The sequence below is a fragment of the Vulpes vulpes genome, chromosome 16, assembly GCF_048418805.1.
Source record: "Vulpes vulpes isolate BD-2025 chromosome 16, VulVul3, whole genome shotgun sequence".
In the NCBI taxonomy this organism is placed as follows: domain Eukaryota; kingdom Metazoa; phylum Chordata; class Mammalia; order Carnivora; family Canidae; genus Vulpes; species Vulpes vulpes.
The window spans coordinates 14884501-14905993 of NC_132795.1; the positions used below are offsets into that span (position 1 = coordinate 14884501).

Here is a 21493-nt window from a genome sequence, read left to right on the forward strand (position 1 = left end):
ACTATAAGAAAACTCAATAAATTAAAAATAAGATAGAGAAAACTCAGTATTAAATAGAGATGTGTTAGGGATCCCTGGGTGGCACAATGGTTTAGCGCCTGCCTTTGGCCCAGGGCGCAATCCTGGAGACCTGGGATCAAATCCCACGTCGGGCTCCCGGTGCATGGAGCCTGCCTCTCCCTCTGCCTGTGTCTCTGCCTGTGTGTGTGTGTGTGACTATCATAAATAAATAAAAAAAATTTTTTTTAAATAGAGATGTGTTAGAACATAAAGTCAAAGAAGTCCCCAAGACGTAGAACAAAAACACAAAATGGAAAGCAGAAGGGGAAAAAAATCAGAGATCTGTGCAGGAAAACTGGAGACCATCTAAGAGGTACAACATCTGAATAACAGAAATACCAGAACAAAAACAAAAAGACACTAAAAAATTCACTAGAAGGAGAGATGGTCTGCAGACTTACTGGCCCCAATAAAATGAAAAGCTCCATATCAAGCCATATTATGAAATTTCAGAATCTCAGACATTGAGAAGATGCTAGAAGGTTGCAGAGAAAGAAGGGATGGGGGAACAATGACTAAAATGGGTAACGTACAATGTATCACACAATGTCAACAGATTTATGAGCAACATTGTAAATGAGAATACAGAGATGTCTGCAGAACTACAAAAATTAATTTCAACCTAGAATTCTCTACTTTATCAAAGAGCAGGAGTTTTGGAGAAGCTAGATCTCTAAAAACTTCTGCCCATTCCCAGAAAAATGTGCTCCATTAAAACAAGGGCATATAACAAGACAAAGGGAAACACAGAATCTAGGACATAGGGGATCTGACACGAGACAGCAGTTATGTGAGATCTCAGATAACTTCAAGGAGATATCCCAGGAAAACAAACACAGCCAGCCTACTGAAAACCAGTCTAGTCTACTGAAGTAGAGTGACAAAAGCCTATCTCCAAGAAAAAAAATGGAACATATGTGTTTTAGTAAACGAAAAATATTTTTGATGGACATGTGACAAATGTTACCACATCTGGGGGGAAAATTTGCTGTTAGAAAATAGGCGAGTGCATATCATCAGGAAACTAATTCCACAAAAAAAAATGAAGAATGTGAAAGCGGGAAGACCCGCCAGGGAGCTCAGCATTTGGCTGAGATCATGTTGGCTAGGAAAATGGGGGATGGATTATCCTGGAGAAGTGCAGAAGTGCTCGGGTTTCAGAAATATTTAAGAAAAAGAATGGAGCGTATACAGGAGAAGGCTCAGCAGAGGCTCTGCCATAGGCAGAGAACTATGGCTCAGCAGGGAACATTATTTGCACAGTCATAACAACATAAACATTGATTCTAAGTTAATTAAAACCTGATACAGGTTGAGGGAACAGAGGCTGCGAAATAAGGAGTGATGAAGCTAAGCTTTCACCTGGCACTACAGGAAGTAGGCAGACAGTGCTAAAGATTAACTTAGGTATTATATTTTTGTTACTTCGGCTAAAAAATAGAAAATTAAAGCAAAAAAATCAAAGGCAGAACTTACACCATACCCATGTTACTGAAATAAGTTAAATGTCAGACCCCTTAAAAAATGGGCACTACTAAAGCCGAAGACTTCCTGAGTACATGTGACAAAATGAGGAGACTAGAAGAGATTTAGGAAATCTATAAAAAGATGTCCTAACAGTGCTCACAGTATTGGATCCATTATATTTTTGAGAAATAATGGCAGACATAACTTTTAATTCAAACTATTAATTTCTTACTTAACTTTTCAACTGTTTACTTACATGGTTTAAATGGTTGCTCTTCCTCTTTTCTCGCACTAAGAATAAAAAAAATTAACTGATCAATTCTGATACAAATGCCACAGAAAAGTTAAAGTAGTTGCGACTTATCTGACGGATTACCAACGCACAAAATGAGATGAAATTCCATTTTTTAAATTTCCAAACAAAATTTATAATTTAAATCACCTACCAAGATGAATCCTATAAAGTAAAATCTAAAAACTTAGTTTTATTTTTTGACCTAACAAAAACAGGTATTCTTTGTTAGGTACAAGCAAAAGGCTCCCCAGGTACAAAAGAAAAGGACAAAGCAAACGAGGCCAGGTGAAAAATTTATTAAAAATGTTTACCTGTTGAATATCTGAACCACTATACAGTATTTTCTAATTCTATATTCATATACAACTTACTTTAATTATCAGGATCTGACAGCTCTAAGAATCAGTTTCTGGCCAGGCACTAATCTCTAGATGCATCAGTATCCTGGAAGCATCCTGAAACACTTACTGGTGATCTACTAAAATGTGTTACTAAAAAAAATAAATGGGTATTACACAATTGGAAGCTATCTATCTTAAAATTATATTTTAATGAGCATGCTAACCTAACTGAATACATCTACAGCACACAAAATCACGTTGCCTTAAAGATCAGAACCTCCCATGAGGGTCTTGGACCCCACTGTTTCCCACACTGCCTCCTTTAATGGGGGGGTGACAGCATAGGTACACATTGCTTATGACTGAGGACAAAGAGGAGATAGCTTTGCTTTCATGGTCTCTACACTGTCTAGATGTGGGCAGCCCATTTTCTGGAAGAAACGAGGAAATCTAGCAATCCTAACCAGAACTGATGTGTTTAAGTCAGGCTATGTACATACACTATGAAAATGCAGGTTAAAACCCCCCATTTTTTATTGTGCTGCGTATTTCAAATATCATGGAACCCTTGCTTTTTATATTCCTGCTGTCTTCATCAACTGAAAAACTTGGTCATGTATACCTTTTTAGTTCAAATAAAAAAGAATTTAATATAACATTAAGAAAAATAAGCAGGCAAGCAGAAGTGCTAAATCCTACAGTTCTGATTCTCATTCTAAATCAAGGACACAGGCAATTTATACTGGTCTCCCTTGTTGAAGCTAACCTTCTAGGAAATGCCACAGGGCATGTTTGTTCCCATGTATCCTGGCACATCACTACATCAAAATGAGAAAATTTTGAATAGCTCAAGTTCTGAGTAGAAAAAATGCGGATGTGAGACGAGCTTGGTTGAGCATGGTGTAAAATGAATCCCCATGAATGAACAACGGAATTTTTTTTTTTTTTTTGATTTGTTAAATGAAAACCTAACTGCGGCCTAAATCCTATCACTCATCTTTAAAACCTGTGTTCTCTGGAGCAAGGGGAAAAGGACAAGGTAGCATGGAAAATCAGACCATGTCTAAATCATGTGGTCACAACTGTGTTGATAAAGAGGTGGGCAAAATATGTAAGCAGTCTCCCGCATTCTGCTCACTAAATCAGTAACTAAAGTATATCATCACATACTGCAATAAGATATGACTATATGAAAAAGTGAAACATTCAAACCAATGTAGGAGTTCTTCTAGGGACTCTATAATAAAACAAAAACCGTTTTCAATCTTTTTCTGAGGAAAAAAATACTGTCTTACCATCCGTTTGAGATTTGCTCAGGAAAATTGTGCTTGCCCTTGGATGGTCAGAAGGGTTTGATTCCAAAGCTAAGTCTGTATAGGAAAAAAGAGAAAAGGGTGTCAACTTGAGTAGAAAAATGCATGATTTTAAAAATAGCTACACGTCAATTTTTTTTTAAGATTTTATTTATGAGAAAAACAGAGAGAGAGAGAGAGAGAGAGAGAGAGGGAGGGAGGGAGGGAGGGAGGGAGGGGCAGAGACACAGGCAGAAGGAGAAGCAGTCTCCATGCAGGGAGCCCAACATCGGACTTGATCCCAGATCTCCAGGATCACACCCCCGGGCTGAAGGCGGTGCTAAACTGCTGAGCCATCAGGGCTGCCCCTACACATCAATTTTAATCACCAGTCCTGGAGAAAGTTTTTAGTAAAGATAAAAAGTCAATTTTAGTAAAGACAACAATATAAAAATTATACTGGAAACTGCAAAATTGTAGAATCTCTCCACATACGCAAAATAAAACCAGGCTAAATAATAAAACTTGCGCCTAAATAATATATACAAATTTTATTTTTTTATTTTTTAAATATTTTATTTATTTATTCATGAGAGAAACAGGCAGAGGGAGAAGCAGGCTCCATGCAGGGAGCCCGACACGGGACTTGATCCTGGGACTCCAGGACCACACCCCGGGCGGAAGGCGGCACTAGACCACTGGGCCACCCGGGCTGCCCTATATGCAACTTTTAGATGGAATTATGTATGTGCCTTCCCCTTCCTACTTATCAATTAAAAATCCCATCACCATCCTTTAAGCTGATATTACTAGCATATTCTAGAAGCAGTCTCAAGAAGCAAGTTCTGCTGTGGCTAATTACTGTCAGATACCAGCTCAATGTATCAAATATGCCAAAACCAAACAAGCTGCTTTTGGCAAGCGAATGTTCTTAAGACAATCAAATAGCTAATCCTAACTCCATTCAACAAATGAACTCATTCAGTTAGCTGTGGTTTATGTGGGGGGCTATCCATCATGACAGATTCAAGCAAATTGTATAAAAGTTCAAGGTTTTTAATCTACAGGTACACTTCCATCATAGTAAGTAATTTTTAACTTTTGCCCTCAATTTCCAAAGCTAAACTCCTACTTTTTCCATCCATGCTGCCTGATTAATTTGGGGCTTCAATAAGAGTACTTTCTGGAGCAGACCATGGGGCTACTTGTAAGAAATTTTGTCCTTTACCTATTTAAAGGAATGTCTGCCTGTACTCCACCTTGCACCAAGGTGGGGAAATTCTCTAAGTACACAAAAATACAAAACAGGTACTTGAATTTTGATAAAACATGGTTCGCCACCATATGGAATAATAAAGTTGTCATTTTTTTAAAAAGATTTTATTTATTCATGAGAGAGAGGCAGAGACATAGGCAGAGGGAGAAGCAGGCTCCAGGCAGAGAGCCGGACGCGGGACCAGGGTCTCCAGGATCAAGCCCTGGGCTGAGGGCGGCATTATACCACTGAGCCACCTGGGCGGCCTAAAGTTGTCATTTAAAAACAAACAAAAAAACCCTCTGGTGTGTCTAAGATTCCAAACAAAATGATCCCTGCATCTTCTCAAGACACTTAATGACAGTCTGAGCAAGAAATAGGAAACGCAGAAATAGGTTATTGTCTGGTTGCACATTATCTTTGTTCTTTTAAAGTCTGTGAGCTCTGAAATGTATTTTTGGGTTACTTCATTGCGTTTGTCAAGACAGCCTGATACTTCTATCAAACAAATGACTTTCATATTGCAACCTTTGGAAGATCCACTCAAAATTCTCTTACAAACAAACAAACAAACAAAAAACCTCCTTATGACACTCCTCACCAATGCGCATCTCCAAGTACTTAGCCAATCTTGTAAGAAACCAGACCAAGATACTGACAGAATAATGGTTAAGTCTAGTATTTCCCAAACCACATAACTGTTCTGTTTTTAAAAGGGGTGTTGGCAGTCCCATGGAAAATACTATCCCTGGATTTTAGAGAATCAAAATGTCCACTGATATATTAAAAACTAATCAGTCTTATAGTGAATTCTGTGTAATCTAGCATCTCACAAATTTATCTACATAGAATCCTTTTTTCCTCCAAGTAATATAGTTAGAATCCTTCACAAACATCATTTGGGACTTCCTGGTCTAACAGGAATCTGAACCATCCATTTTAATGGTACTGCCAGCACTAGAAATTTACATAGCTAAACATAGCTTTGTTCTTCATGGAAATTCCTTCTCTGAATTTGAAGTTTGTTAGACTGCTTTTGGAGAAACTATTCTATTCAACATTTTTATGTAAAAGGACCATAAAAATTAAATTTTTTTCACATATTTGAAAAATGAGACAATGTTAGCTATTTGGAAAATAAATGAATTCAGCTGTGCTCAAAGTGACAAAGATTTTCACAGCTGCCTCTAACCTAAGGCTTCCTAAGGAGTTCATGACCAACTTCTTACTGAAAAGCAAGCAAATATACTACATATGAATCTAAAAAATAAGCAGAAATGTTTGCAGAAGTAAACATATTATGAATCAGTGCCTATGGCACAAAAGAAGTTAATTAAAACTTTTCAATCAGAAATCCAGGAAAAATAAGTGCCAGACTCAAAGGGGAGCAGGCTACACACACACACACACACACACACACACACACACACACACACACTCTCTCTCTCTCTCTCTCTCTCTCTCTACGCCCCCCCGCCCCCCAAACCAATATGTGCTACTATGGATCTAAATAGTAGAGACCTTGGATAAAAGAAATAGCAACATGCAGGAAAAAAGCAAAATTAGCTCAGTGACAAGAAGGAAACTGGCACTTCCCCTACACCAATAGGGGTTCTAGGGTAGCACATGCCCAAAGCTGGGCTGGCCACTGCTGCCTTGGGACTTCCCAAGAACCACTGACTGAGAAAGGCAGAGCTGGGGCGCCTAGGTGGCTCAGTCGGTTAAGCATCCAACTCTTGGTTTCAGCTCAGGTCATGATCTCAGGGTCTTGAGAGAGGGCTCATGACATTGGGCTCCATGCTCAGTGTGGAGTCTGCTTGAGATTCTCTCTCCTCTACCCTTCTTCCTGCTCATGCTTTCTTTCTCTCTCTCTAAATGAATAAATCAAATCTTTTTTTTTTTTTTTTAAGATTTATTCATGTGAGAGAGAGAGAGAGAGGGGAAGAGGCAGAGACACAGGCAGAGAGAGCAGGCTCCATGGGGGGATCCCAATGCAGGACTCAATCCCGGGACCCCAGGATCATGCCCTGGGCTGAAGGCAGGTGCTAAACCGCTGAGCCACCCAGGGATCCCCGAAATAGAAGAAAGAAGGAAGAAGGAAGAAGAAAGAAGGAAGAAGAAGAAGAAAAGAAGAAGAAAAGGAAGAAAGAAGAGGAGGAGGAGAAGAAAAGAAGGAAGAAAGAAGAAGGAAGAAAGGAAGAAGGAAGATGGAAAATGGAAGAAGGAAGAAGGAAGAAGGAAGAAGGAAGAAAGAAGAAAGAAGAAAGAAGAAAAAAGAAGGAAAGAAAGGCAGGGCTTGTGGATTTCTTAGCTAGTCTGGAGCTACCCCAGGCTTCTCTTCCTTTGCCATCATGTGGGTGGGTGGGGAGGGAAGCCTTTCTAGGATATATCAACAGAGGAGAGAAGAACGGAGACAGACTATTTAATTTCTGGGTCAAGTAGTACCCAATTCACTCCATGAACTCTGGTTATAGAAGTCAATATTTTGGCTCAGTCGGTTCAATATTTTGACCTCTGCCTTCAGCTCAGGTCATGATCCCCAGGTCCTGTGGGATCAAGCCCCACATCAGGCTGCCTGCTCAGGAGGGAGGCTCCTTCTCCCTCTGTCTCTGTCCACTTGTGCTGTCTCTTCCAAATAAATAAATAAAATCTTTAAAAAAAATTTTTTTTTTAGATTTTAATTTGTAACTGAAAGAGACCTGGTTAATCAGCAGTACTGATGACCATATTAAAGGTACAAACAGATAAAAATCATTTATTCATTCCTTTAACAATTATCTTATCATGAACAAAAATTTTCAAGAGACAATACTTTGTCTAAAAATTACTCATAAACTCACAACTATTACTTTCTTACATTTTTTTAAAAATAGCTCTAATCAGCATACCATTTGTCTCCTATTTTGTTCTTTTTTTTTTTTTTAAGATTTTATTTATTTATTAGAGACACAGGGGGAGAGAGAGAGGCAGAGGGAAAAGCAGACTCCATGCAGGGAGCCCGACATGGGACTCGATCCTGGGTCTCCAGGATCACACCCTGGGCGGAAGGCAGCACTAAACCGCTGAGCCACTGGGGCTGCCCTATTTTGTTCTTGACATGCAGTCTCTACCCTATTCTAGTATATTCACTGTTTATGGCCTACCAAGTGTTACTCCTATACTTAGCCAATCCCCTATTGTTATTATGTGCTTATAAACTCCTATACTTATATTATGAGGAAAATCTTCACATATATATATATATTTTTAATAATTTTGCTTTTTATCTCCTTAGGAAAGATCTCCAAAATGGGATGACTAGACCATAAAGTTAGATAGTTATAGCTCCATGTATAATACTAATTAAGTTGCGTTCTAAAAGAGGTGGGGCTATATTAGTGTATAAAATCAATTGTATCAGTTTTAGCTCCTACCTCAATTTTGGATACTTGAAAAAATTCTTACTGATGTAAATGAGGAAGTTCATGGTCTCTAATTTGCATTTCTCTGATTATACAGTTTTACTATTTTCTCCATAGTTAACAATGCTATTTTCACTTTGGTGAGCTGCCTATCACTTGTGTGTATTGTATGTATTACACCTGGTAGGACCCTAAAATGTCTGTCTGCATGAGGTTTTCAGAAAATAGTAATCTTCTGTCTCTAGCCTATGACAACTTTCTATGTAACTTGCACTTTTTGCTAATGACAAAAACCATATTGCTATTTTATAGAATGGATATTTAAGCTATTAACATAGTAAACTCAGATGCACAAATTATTTCTGCACTGTCCATTACGGTTTTCTCAAGAACCTAAGACAACTGTGATAAACTGTACGACCATATTTGCACTATCACAAAGGTACCTTAGACTGCCAACTATTAAGCACTACCTCCCACCAACATGAGCATATGTGCACACAAGCACACAGTGATTTAGAGATGGCATGAAATTACTGTACATCTTGTATGTGAATCTAGCCAAAAATTACTTCCTTAGAATGTTTTAACCTAAGAGAAATACTCCTGAGTTCACAATTAGAAGTTATGATTAAAATCGTATTTAAGACCCATCACTTTTTAAAAATCAATTTAAACTGCAACTTAATTTGACAGCATGACAGGCTGATGTGGGAAAAGTAAGACTTCAAAAAAAAAAAAAAAAAAAAAAAACCTTGAACTTGGATTTTAATATAAATACAGAGGAAATCTGTGAAACCAATGATATCCAATACTGTTCTTTCCCCTTAACTAAGATTCTACCAATTACAAGATGCACAGATGTTAAAAATGTGAAAATACAGGCAATTTAGAATAAATGAAATGCATTATTAAAGGCTAAGTGTGTAAAATTATGCAACTATAAAATGTCAATAAATGATTTTTCCTTGTCAAAATATTAAGGGGAGAAGGTAATGACCAAGAAACTGTTAGAGGAGCATATTTCAGAGAGACTGATTTCAATACATTGTTTTCGATATGTTCCAATTAAATAGAAGGCAGTTTCTGGGCCAAATGCTAGGTACCTGTTCACTTAGGGCTTCCTGCACTTACTGAACTAAGCTACCATCTCTATACTGCACGCTGCATTCATTTTATGGCCAATTAACACAAATATTTCAAGTCTTACCATTACCATGTACACTGATGATTTTATCCGTGAATCCACACTTTCCAGGTAATTCCCACCCAATGGCCTTGGGCTGGCCTGGCTCACCAGAGGGCACACAACATGGTCCTGTGTCTCCCAAATTACTGCTTGAGCCCTTTTACTGCTTCCTAATTCTGGCTTCCAAACCACCTCTATACCTGCATCTATCTTGGTTCTTGGTCTTGACTTATTTTAATCCTCAATGATTAAATCCGCATGATTAGGGACTGTAACTAAGATGTGACATTTCATATAGTGATTTCTTCTTTTATACTTTATACACTTCTAACAAGTATTTTTGCTCAGTTTGTTGAATTTCTAAGAACATTTCTGGGTTGCAAGTTACCTTTATTTCGTTTCACATTGTGCAATGTTAATATTTTAATTCTAAAGCTTAATTATTTTAAAACATGAGAGGAAAAAAAGTATCCAAAGTAGCCCACATTATGAATCATTCAATAAATTCTATTCCCACGTGCCATATATCTATATTTTATATCCTTGATCTATCATCTCAAATCTTGGACAACTCTCACAGCCTGTCTTCTCATGTGTAAAAACATATAATTCTTTTTTTTTTTTTTAAGATTTTATTTATTCATGAGAGACCGAGAGAGAGAGAGAGAGAGACAGACAGACAGACAGAGACAGAGACAAAGGCAGAGGGAGAAGCAGGCCCCATGCAGGGAGCCCGGAGTGGGACTCAATCCTGGGACTCCAGGATCACGCCCTGGGCTGAAGGCGGCACTAAACCGCTGAGCCACCCAGGCTGCCCAACATATAATTCTTATATTGTATAACTCAAAACATTGTGAGGATCTAAAGAAATGCAAGAGCAATCTATGGATCGTATAAAGCACAGTAAATGACAAAACAAAGCTTTTACAAATGAACTCAAAAAGCAAAAAGTGAACATTTAGCATTTCATTAGAAAGTGTATGAAATGTCCACTCATTACTCACACCCAAATATCACCTTAAGCAAATATGTGCTTTGGCTAACACTAAAGGAATAATAGTCACACAATCAGTAAGAAGTTCTCCCAGTGACTTTGGCTGCTTTAAGGAAATACATATTTCTCCTGCTTCTGTCATGTAGATTACTGTATGTCCTTCTCCTTGCTTTTTTCATGTAACATATCCTGGAGATCATTTCACAGAAGTGAAGACAGACTTTGCTCTTCTTTACAGCTCTCCACTATGTGGATGTGCCAGCTGATTTTACCAGCCCCTTACTGGACATTTGAGTTATTTCTAATACTTTGTTTTTGAAAAAAGCACAACAAAAACTTTGTGAATATGGTTTCTTATTCGTGGGAAATAAATAATAAATTATTTAATAATAATAATAATAATAATAATAATAATAATAATAATAAATTCCTCAAAGTAGGATTTCTGGATTAAATGTATCTGCAAAAAACAAAAAAAAGGTAAAAAAATAAAAATAAAAATAAATAAATGTATCTGCAATGTTGTGAGATTGTGCTCATTTCCCCTTGGGTCAAATCATTTTGCGTTTCCATCAGCAATATATGAATATAACTGTTTCTTCATAGTCTCACAAAAGAATGTGGTGTCAATGGATCTTCTTCCAGTAGGAGACAAACTACAGTATAGTTTTATTTTGCATCTCTTCTATGAGTGAAGACATGTTTGAGGGCCATCTGCACTTTTCTGTGAGTTGCCCATTCATATCTGTTACCATTTAGATTCACTTAATTTCTTTAAGTCTATATTTTAGGCCCATATTGTTTTCTGTTCAATCCACTGTTGGCTCTCACCTGAAGTACTGCACCAGCCTTCTATCTGGTCTCCTTGCTTCCATGCATGCCTACGTTATACATTCTCACACAGTAGCTCTAGTCTGGTCGGTCGTTTTTTTTTTTTTTCTTTTCTAGAATTAACAATCATTCTCCTGCATATAATCCTCCAATGGTTTCCCATTACAACTAAACTAAGATCCATATTCTTTGTGAAGGCCCAACAGCCACACGAGGTCTAAATCCACCACATCCCTCTTGGCATCCCTCTCTGTCTTGCTGCAGCCACTCCTGGGTCTTTCTGTCCTCTGCCTGTACCTAGCATATTCCCATGTGCGGAACTGGGCACAGAGCCTCTTTCTTCCACATCCTCCCACACCTTTTCACCTTTAGGGCTGTGTACTTGTCACTTGAGAGCAGTAGTCTTTTAAATCACTTCACGTAAACCTGCCCTCCTCCCATTCTTTTCACCTTCTTTCAGCACCTCACTACCTGAGGTTCTTGATGATTCCTGTGTTGTCTGCCTTTAGGTCCTCTAGAATGTATGGAGTTAGGGGTAGGGGCTTTGTCCCGTATACCACTGTCCTACATCTGGAACAGTGCCCAATAAACACCTGCTTCAGTGGATCCAAACCCAATTAAGTTTCTCCCAATTTTACAGTCTTTTCTAAGATTTCTTCTAATGCTTCTTTTGATTAGTCCTCTTATTTCAGATCTTAGAGTAGTAGTTACTCAGAATTAAAGACACAAGACAGGCTACCAAGTATCACAAAAATCCGAAAGAGAAATTCTAGTATCAAGTGAAAACCCAATAGTCACTTCAATTTGGTATAAGGACATTTAATGTTAAAGTACTTTACCTACAAAATGACTGAGTCATAAGACAAAGTATATCATCTGAATTCTAAAGGGAGATACATGCACCAGTTTTTAATCTGTACCCAGAATAAGACATGATAATGGGGTTATGTCCTGTTTTACTATAGAAGATGCCCAACTATAAAGGGATGAATGGTGCTCCAACCATTCAGTGGCATACTAAACAGTTATTAAAAGGCATGTGGTAGCTATGTGCAACTACATGGAAATACATCCTGGAGTGCTCTCTAGGTGTCAAGCACAGATCTGGGAGCTTTAGGTCATTATTTCTCTTTATTTATTTATTTTTTAAATATTTTATTTATTCATGAGACACAGAGAGAGGCAGAGACATAGGCAGAGGGAGAAGCAGGCTCCCTGTAGGGAGCCTGACGTGGGACTTGATCCCTAGACTCCGGGATCATGCCTTGAGCCAAAGGCAGATGCTCAACCGCTGAGCTGCCCAGGCGTCCCGATTATTTCTCTTTAAAACAAAAGGCTATAAAGCAGCACATGAAGAGTTATCTCATCTTTATAAAATAAACAAAATGTTATGTTTATAAACACAAAAGGTTTAGGAAGAATAAACATTAAAATATTAATAAAAGTGTTCTGGATAGTCTGACTATAAGTGAATGACTTTTTTGTAGTTTCTAAATCTTTTACAGCAAATGCCTATTGTTTTCAAAAGAAATAAAAAAGAGGTTTAAAATAGCTACTGGAAAGAGGAAAGGTCTGCTGCTCAGATGTTTTTTTTTCCACATCATATTGCCAATTCCTTCCCCACTCACTCCTCAGGGGAAGGGGGAAGAAGGGGTCACTTGAGAGAGCACTTATGTCCAGCTAATTAGTGAAGCCTATAAGGTCAGAATGTAAAAGGCTGTATGAAAAGTTGATGAGTAATAATAAAGTTGGAAAATAGGACTTTTGTACCTTATTTTGTGTTATTACCACAAGTTATTGTGGATATGCTGTTAGGCAAAGGTAACATAGTAGAAAAATTCTTTTGACTCTATCTGAAATCTATACTAGATTCTTAGGAATATCTCTTTGAAATGGCTTGAAGAAATCGTGTTCTTCTGAAATGCTTCAGGAAAACAGTACAGCATCATTTACAGATGATTTCTGCCTAAGAAATGAACTAATTAAAATCATCATAGAAAAGCCAAAATGTTTTATATTTAAGTAGGTATTTCTTAGTTTCCAGGGAAACTGATGCAAAATTGTCTGAAATAAAGACATTAAAAGCAAACTTTCAATGTGCCTATACTTTATATTTGGTGTTCTGACCTTGTTTCTATGGAAACCTAATAGGCAAATGCCGAAATTGAGGCTTATCATTCTATTGAATGCCAAAGAAAATTTTAAGACAAACGAAATTTTAACTATCATGTTAAATATAATAGTGTATTCCAGAATTTTTTTTTTTTTTAACTCTTCTTGTTTAATGCTCATTTAGCCCTATGCCTACTACCTGGTACCTCACCTTATCAGCTTTTCCTAATGTTCCTCTGCCCAGGGCGTTCTTGGCTTCAATTTGAGATCACCAGAACAAAGTCTTTTAAATGCATCAATCCGTTTACCTGACTGGTTACTCTAGGCTATTTCATGACTTGTAGCTTTAGTCTTATCTACTGTAATGAATTACAGACATAGAAGGAAGAGGTAAAAGTTGCTTCTGAATTGCAAACAATAAACTGAATGGAAATAATCAAGACCAGTAAGTTGAGATAGGCCTATCTTATGAATAAATAATCAAATACCAGATGTACTCCAAAGAGTTTTTTAGGCACCGCAAGAACTGAATTTGGCAAGGTACCTCCATGTCAGTCTCTTCTGTTCAGTAGCTACGTTAGTCATTGCCCATCTTGGAGTCTCTCCTCCTCCTTTGGAAGACAGGGAGAACACACACGGGCCTTACTTATAGTTGGAAGGGTCCAATGAGATGGACATGAAGATGTGTTGTAGATCTTCAAAGAACTGCATACAGCTCCAACTTTGGTCTCTCATCCAACACTACCCATCTACTGACCAGTCTGTTAAAATCACTCAAAGGCTTACCTTACAGCACCAAGCAGAGCTGAAGTTTTCACAAGTACCTACATGTTTTGTGTTTAAAAGCACAATTAATGCAGAATTCGTTCGTTCTTTTACAATATTTCAGTATTCTGAAAAGCAGTACTTTCCACTTACAAAGCCACATCTATCATAGGAGTAAATCCACAGGCAATTGTTGTAACTCAATGAAGAGCCCAACTAAAGTTTAAAAAAAAAAAAAAAAACCACACACACACACACACAAAACAAAAAACTACAAGACATTTCCTCTAGGAAATAATGAAATAAGCTGGGGCGCTTAAATGAAACAAATGGGCTTTAACATCTTTATGATACAATGTTTTCTACTTCAAGACTTCATGGAAGAGCCCAGGGGTTACTCAGAATTATCTTTACATAGTCATCCCTTTCCTAAATTCCAGAGGCAAAAATCAAACATTTCCTCTCTTCCCTCCCCCTCCCCCAACCATTTGGCCAGAAGAACTTTTACCCTAACATTCTTAGAAGTTGAACAGGATTCTATAGATTGGGGGGGGGGGGGCTTTGAAGACAGACAGTCTTGTGCGAGGTCTGACACCTTAACCGCCAAACCTCTGTATTACAGATTAAGGTCTGAATTTATGGGGGGGGGGGGGGGGGGTTCTCTTTGGAAACTTTCGACCAACAACAGTCTCATGAACCATCCCGCGCCTCTCATCTTTAGAACAGTCAACACAGTAAGCGAAGTCTTAAGTCCCTGAGATAGGGCTGAAGACCTATTCGGGTCAAAGTGGGAATTTTAAAGTAGCGAGAACTCCCCGGGCTCTCCGTCCGTTAGGAACCCTTCCCACCGCTCACAGTTACTTCAAGCCCCTTCGCCCCATCATTTTCTCTCCGTGTGTCTCCAAACCACAGGCAGAGTCAGGCGGCTTCCATCGAGGCTGTCGAAAACAGCCGACTACGGACAACAGCACCACACGGACTCCCACAGGCCAATCAATCTGTTTGGAATTTAGGCAAACAAACCCTACAGTCCAGTCTGAACTGTACCGCGAATCCAGGACCTTAACGGGTGGGAGGAAGGATACTACCCTCACCCGGCTTCCCCGCCTCGGTTAGGAGACGGGGACGGGGACGGGGACCGGGACGGGGACGGGGACGGGGACGGGGACGGGGACGCGGACGGGGATCGGGACAGGGACGGGGATGGGGACGGGGACGGGGATGGGGACGGGGACCGGGACGGGGACGGTTAACTCTGAAGTTGGGGTATTTACATGTTCATGGCGAGAATACACCAAAAAGCGTATGACAGAGTCCCCGAGGCGTTAGGTGGACCGACCAACGGGAAACGGGTTGCGGGCTGGAGGGTCGGGCCGGGGCTGGGAAAGGACTGAGCGAGCGCGGGGCAGGGAAGCGGGAGCGCAACCGGCCGGACGCGACGGGGGCAGAATGAGGGGTGGGGACGCCGGGCGGAGGCAGCCTTCATCCGCGGCGCCCGGCCCGGGGAGCCCGGGGAGCCCGGGGGTCCGCCCGCCGCCCCGCCGCCCCGCAGCCCCGGCCCCCGGGAGGCACGGCGCGGGCCCGCCGCCGCCTCCTCCGCCTCCTCACCTTCGGGCATCTCCCGGTCGCTGATGTGCTGCAGGTGGTGGCCCTCGCCGGCTCCGAAATCCAACTCGGCGGGCTCCACGGTAGCGGGCGCCGGCGCCACTGCCACCGCGTCCCCGGCCGCCGCCTGGTACACGTCGGACTCGTAGTCGGGATCCGCCGGCCCCGTGCCCCGGCCCAGCTTGGGGCTGGCGTTCGAGGACACGCAACAGGTCAGCGTGTTCCCCATGGGGCGCCTCCGCTCCTCGCCGCCGCCGCTCGCCCCCGACTCCGCCGCGCTCAGCAGCTGCCCCCTCCCCCAACAATGGCGCGGTCGGCACCGGCAGCCCCGGGGCTACGCCGCGCAGGCAGCCGCGGCCTCGCCCGCCCCGCCGCCGGGCCCGGAGCAGGGCTCCGGTCCCGGCCGCACCCCCGCCGCCGCGCCGCCGCCGCCGCCTCCCCCGAGCCAACTAGTCTGCGAGGGCGGCGACCAGCCCTGGTTATTTAAAAGGGGTGGGGACCCGACAGGCGCTGAGACGCGCAGCCACTGCCGGGAGAGAGCGCGGCCGCAGCTCCTCCTCCTTCCGCTGCCGCCTCCCGAGTGAAGGCCGCTGGCCCGCCGGCACCTGCCAACCGGAACGCTTTGTGCGGTCACCTGGTTACGGGGGACCAATCAGGCCCCGAGCTCCCTCCCCGCGCCCGCCTCGGCGCGGAGGCACGTGACCCGAGCCCCGCCCCCGCCCGCGGCGGCTCCGCCCCCCGCGCGCCGCGCCGCGGACTCGGGTTTCCATTCATCTCGCGCCGTCGGGAGCTTTCCGGTCGCGCTGGGAGCGCGGCGGGCGTGTGCTGCTCCGAGCCGACCCGCGGCGCTGGGCGTAGGCAGGGTCGTGGCTCAGAGCCGCTGCCGTCCGCAGCTCGGTTCCACCGGCCCGACAGCGGACTCCTCGGAGGTCTCGGTCACCGAACTTAGTTCCACCCGAGTTGTCGGGCGTTTTTGCAACTAAGATGCGCCGCCTCCTCTCGTGCCTCCCGAGTGTTCGTGTCCGCCTGCAGCTGCCCCGCAGCAGCTCGCCAGCCGCGGTCCCGCTCCCAGCACAGCGAGCGCTGCGCTGCGCGTCTTGCAGGAGGCTCGGGGACAGGTCGCCCTCCTCTTCGTTGTCGGGAAACCAGGGGCCGATCTCGTCCCTCCCCGCCCGCTTGTCTCCCTCTGCCTCGCCCTCCGCGACACAGGTTCAATCCTCTTTGGCCAACAACGCACGAAGCACGGTTTTCTCATACAAAAGTGAGGGCCACAAAGTGGGCTGACACGGTCCCGATCTGATGGTGATAACGAGGGTTAACGTTTGTCAAGCTCCTAAGTGTGCGCCCAACCCCGTCCCAAGGGAGGTACTCATTTAACCCCCCAAAACAAGCCTTTTACAAATTTTGCAGAGGAAATTGAGACGAGGGGCGCCCGGGTGGCTCAGTGGTTGAGCGTCTGCCGTCTGCTCAGGTCCTGATCTCAGGGTCCTGGGATCAAGTCCCCCACGGGGCTCCCCGCAGGCACAGCCTGCTTCTCACTCTGCCTATGCCTCCGTCTCTCTTTCTCTCTGTGTCTCTCATAAATGAAATCTAGAAAGAAAAAGAAAAGAGAAAGAAGAAAGAAAAAGAAAGAAGAAAGGAAGGAAGAGGAAAGAAAGAAAAGAAAAAGAAAAAGAAAGAAAGAAAGAAAACAAAGAAAAAGAAATCCAGATGAAGTAACATTCCTGAGGCCACATGATTGCTCAGGTGTGGGGCCAGGATTTGACCCCAGATAGTGTGGGTCACCAAACACCTTATAGTGACTGCTAGCAAATAAAGGTAGAAGTAAACCTTGAGAGGAAGTTATATGATATATCAGGATTTTTTTTTAAGGAAAGACAATTTTTTAATGTAGATTTAAAAATGTTTTCCCTTTGGGGATCCCTGGGTGGCTTGGCGGTTTAGCGCCTGCCTTTGGCCCAGGGCGTGATCCTGGAGATCCGAGATGGAGTCCAACATCAGGCTCCCTACATGGAGCCTGCTTCTCCCTCTGCCTGTCTCTGCCTCTCTCTCTCTGTGTCTCTCATGAATGAATAAATAAACAAAATCTTTAAAATAAAAATAAGATAAAATAAAAATGTTTTCGCTTCATTCAACAGTCTCTCCCATCCACTGTCCACTGTATGTGGGAAACCCTCCCGCCCTCAGTGAGCTCACACAGAGGACAAAGCAAAGGCGTGGAGAGTCCAATTGTCTGAGGGTCAGCCTGCTGGAAAAGGGACTCAAACCTAAATCCCACTGACCCCAAAGTAGATGCTGGGGGGAAGAGGATGGATTTTCATCCAGGGAACATGAGACAATTGAATAATATGAAGTTGAGGAGTCACTATCAGATGGTTTGTAGAGAGGTCACTCCCAGCAACAAGGCCAATTCAGAGACTTGATGTTCAAGGGGGATAGAAGGCAGCGGCAGTGACTAGAGTGCAGGGAAAGGACTTGAGATCTTTTGGGAGGTAGAATCGAGGTGCTTGATGCCTGGGTATGGAGGGAGAAGTGAAAAGGGACGCAGAATGGCTGCTAGGGTCCCAGCTCAGAGGACTGGGTAGATAGCAGTGACTTCCTCCTAGAGAACGCAGGAGGAGAAACAACAGCTTTGAGGAAGAAGAGCATCTTCCCCTGTTAAGTGGAACATCCAGAAGGAGCTCTCTGGTGGAAAGCTGGATATATGTCTCTTTTGACTAAGTCTGTTTTGTGATATCCCAACTTACATTTTCAAAAATAACACACATTTTAAACCAAAAAGAAAAAAAGTGAGGAAATCTCCTAAAGTTGACACACTAAGAATATAACATTTCTTATTGAGTATTTTGCTAGAACAACCTGGAATCTATAGTTTTCGTAAATGAAGCATTTTATATAAAATACTGTTAAGTGAAAAAACATTTAAAGTTGTGTTGTCTTTAGAATATATAGAAAAATTGTCTTGAGAAGATGTGTATGATTAAAAAGCCTTAAAAATATTTTTTAAAAAGAAAGACTGGAGAATAGAGAAATTTAAGTGGCATTTAAGTGAAGCCTGAAAAGGTGCACAGTCAATTCAAAGGATCTGAGTATTAGGAATGGCTGGTCCATCGAGTGAGTCCCGTGGGGGGTTGGGGGGAGGTGTCACATTGGCCTCTCATTACATGGCTGCACATAGAACGGTGCCTGACCAGTAGGCGCACAATAAGAGTCAAGTGTGGGAAAGCTACAAATGCCATTGCCTATGGCAACTGGGTGATTGGGGATGTGTGTGAGCCAGCCAGCAGGCAGTGAGTAAAGAAGTGAATAGGAGGTGAGAAAAGGAAGACCAGAACTGAGAGCTTCTCTTCCCAAACATTTGACTGAGAAGAGAGATGCAGTAGAAGTTAGAGGGAGATGTATGGTTAAGGACTTTTTTTTTTAATGCAAAAAAAAAAAAAAAAAAGTGAGTCTATATGTTAAAGTTCATATGTTATATATTATGTGAAGAAAAAAAGTTGGAAGCTAAAGAAGATGAGAGAATTCAAGGAGGAAGGTCGCCAAGAGGCAGAAGTGGATGTACTCCAGAGCCGGGATAGATTCGTTTTGGACTGATAGGAAAGCAAGGAAGAAGGAAGGATCCATGTGGCCACACAGACATTTCTGATAAAGGAGAGGCTTAGGAAGAGCTCAGCTAGGGACCTCTACGTTTATCTATTTTAATAAGCTTCTATTTGGAAAACTCCTCTGGGAAAGAGAGGACAATGTGTAGAGAAGTCAACCCTTCCTAAAAGCTCAATATGCATATTTACAAAAAGTAGGTATCTCCTCTCAAAGGTGGGTAAAAAATGATTTGACCAAAAACCAAGAAGTTCTAGTATAAACAGCTATGTCACAAAGGTAGATGGGGTTGATTATTTTCCCCAAATAGATGAAATCACAACAACTCTGAGGTGCAAGTAAAAACAAAATTAAGAAGAAAAGGACATGGGATGCCTGGGTGGCTCAGTGGTTGAGTATCTGCCTTTGGCTCAGGGTGTGGTCCCAGGGTCCTGGGATTGAGTCCTGCATTGCACTCCCTGCATGGAGCCTGCTTCTCCCTCTGCCTATGTCTCTGCCTCTCTCTGTGTGTCTCTCATGAATAAATAACTTTTTAAAATCTTTTTTAAAATGACATGTGGGCAGCCCTGGTGGTTCAGCGGTTTAGCACTACCTTCGGCCTGGAGTGTGATCCTGGAGACCCGGGATTGAGTCCCATGTCAGGCTCCCGGCATGGAGGCTGTTTCTCCCTCTGCCTGTGTCTCTGCCTCTCTCCCTTTCTCTCTTCTCTCTCTCTCTGTCTCTCTCTGATGAATAAATAAAATCTTAAAAAAAAAAAACATGTAATTGCAAAAACGTGTATTTTACAAACCTTTTAACCACATAAGGTACCCAAAAAAGAACCAGAGGGAGGACTGTTTTTCTTTTATTAGAATGGCAGAAAGAAAAGGTAACCTCAAAAATCAGGGAAGCAGGCATACTCAAAACTAATGTAACATTGTGTGTCAACTGCACTCGAAAAAAAAGATAAAAATCCAAAAATCAGAGAAGCAGGGATGATTCATGCTTAATAGTTTAAAAGATATAAATAAAGTTTGGGGACAAAAATAGGCAATACATTGAAATGTGGGAAACCACAGTAGGATGGTAAAGGATTCAGTATAGTCAGGTTTCAGTGAACAACATCTTGTTAAATCCTAAGTGACTACATTCCAAGATACTAATAATGTCTGAGATTCTAGGAATGTCATGAGATGCCATTTTATTTTGGTTTTTTTAAAGATTTATTTATTTTAGAGAGAGCGAGAGCACACGTGAACATGCGGTGGGGATGGGCAAGAGAGAATCCAAAGTAGACTCTGTGCTGAGCGTGGAGCCTGACTTGGACTCTATCCCACAACCCTGAGATCATGGCCCCAGCTTAAAACAAGAGTTGGATACTCAACTGACTGCATCACTGAAGGGCCCCATGGGATCCTATTTTGGAGGATTCTTGTAGAATTGAGACAATGCCTAAGATTATATTATAAAATAGTGCCTGCGTTTAATTATAGACACACATCAAAATAGATTAGCATGACCTTGAAAATGAAAGAATTTTAAACCTGCTAAGAAAATATTGGAAAGCGTTGTTATAAAAATGGATTTTAAGATATTTTGTTTGAAGAGGACATTGGAGGACATTAAAAACAAACTCCATCCTCCAATGACAGAGCAAAGGGAAGCAAAGAGTAGTAATGTGATTTGAAATATGCAAGAGTTTGATTCTGTGATAGAACCTGAGACCTTGCATATACCTACTGATGGCTCAATAGCCCCTGGGAGGACTTTTTTTTAAGATTTTTTTTTAAAGATTTTATTTATTTATTTATGAGAAATAGAGAGGCAGAGACATAGGCAGAGGAGAAGCAGGCTCCTCATAGGCAGCTTGATGTGGGACTTGATCCTGGAACCCCCGGATCATGCTCTGAACCAAAGACAAACACTTAACCACTGAGCCACTCAGGTGTCCTGACTTTTTAAATTTTTATTTTATTTATTTATTTGAGATAGAAAGAGTGAGAGAGCACAAGCAGGGGGAACGGCAGAGGGAGAAGAAGCATGAAGCAAGGAGCTCCATGTGGAGCTCAACCCCAGGATCCCAAGATCATGACCTGAGCTGAAAGCAGATGCTTAACCAACTGAGCAATGCAGGCACCCCAGGAGGGCTTTGTAATTAGAGTTTTACATGAGTTTTAAACTCATATTTTAATTCAATACCTGTTCAATAGGTAAGCCCTTACCACAGGCCACACACTTTTTAGATGCTGAAGATGTTGTTTTGATCAAAACAAACAAGGTTCTCATGAAATTTCTCTTCCAATAAGG

General features: G+C 41.9%; 1 protein-coding gene across 3 annotated transcripts in view; it reads right to left on the reverse strand.

Moving 5' to 3' along the window:
* CCNYL1 (cyclin Y like 1) overlaps nucleotides 1-16032 on the reverse strand; it is a 38187-nt gene extending 22155 nt beyond the window's left edge. Inside the window, exons 1-3 of one of the 3 annotated variants that reach the window (XM_026002265.2) lie at nucleotides 15611-16032; nucleotides 3459-3533; nucleotides 1784-1818 (exon numbers count right to left, since the gene is read on the reverse strand). In XM_026002265.2, coding sequence (XP_025858050.1) covers nucleotides 1784-1818; nucleotides 3459-3533; nucleotides 15611-15836 — 336 coding nt within the window. In that variant the 5' untranslated portion in view covers nucleotides 15837-16032. The remainder of the gene's footprint in view (nucleotides 1-1783; nucleotides 1819-3458; nucleotides 3534-15610) is intronic. The other 2 variants (XM_026002263.2, XM_072741043.1) reach the window with 2 other exon arrangements.
* Nucleotides 16033-21493: the final 5461 nt, after the last annotated feature.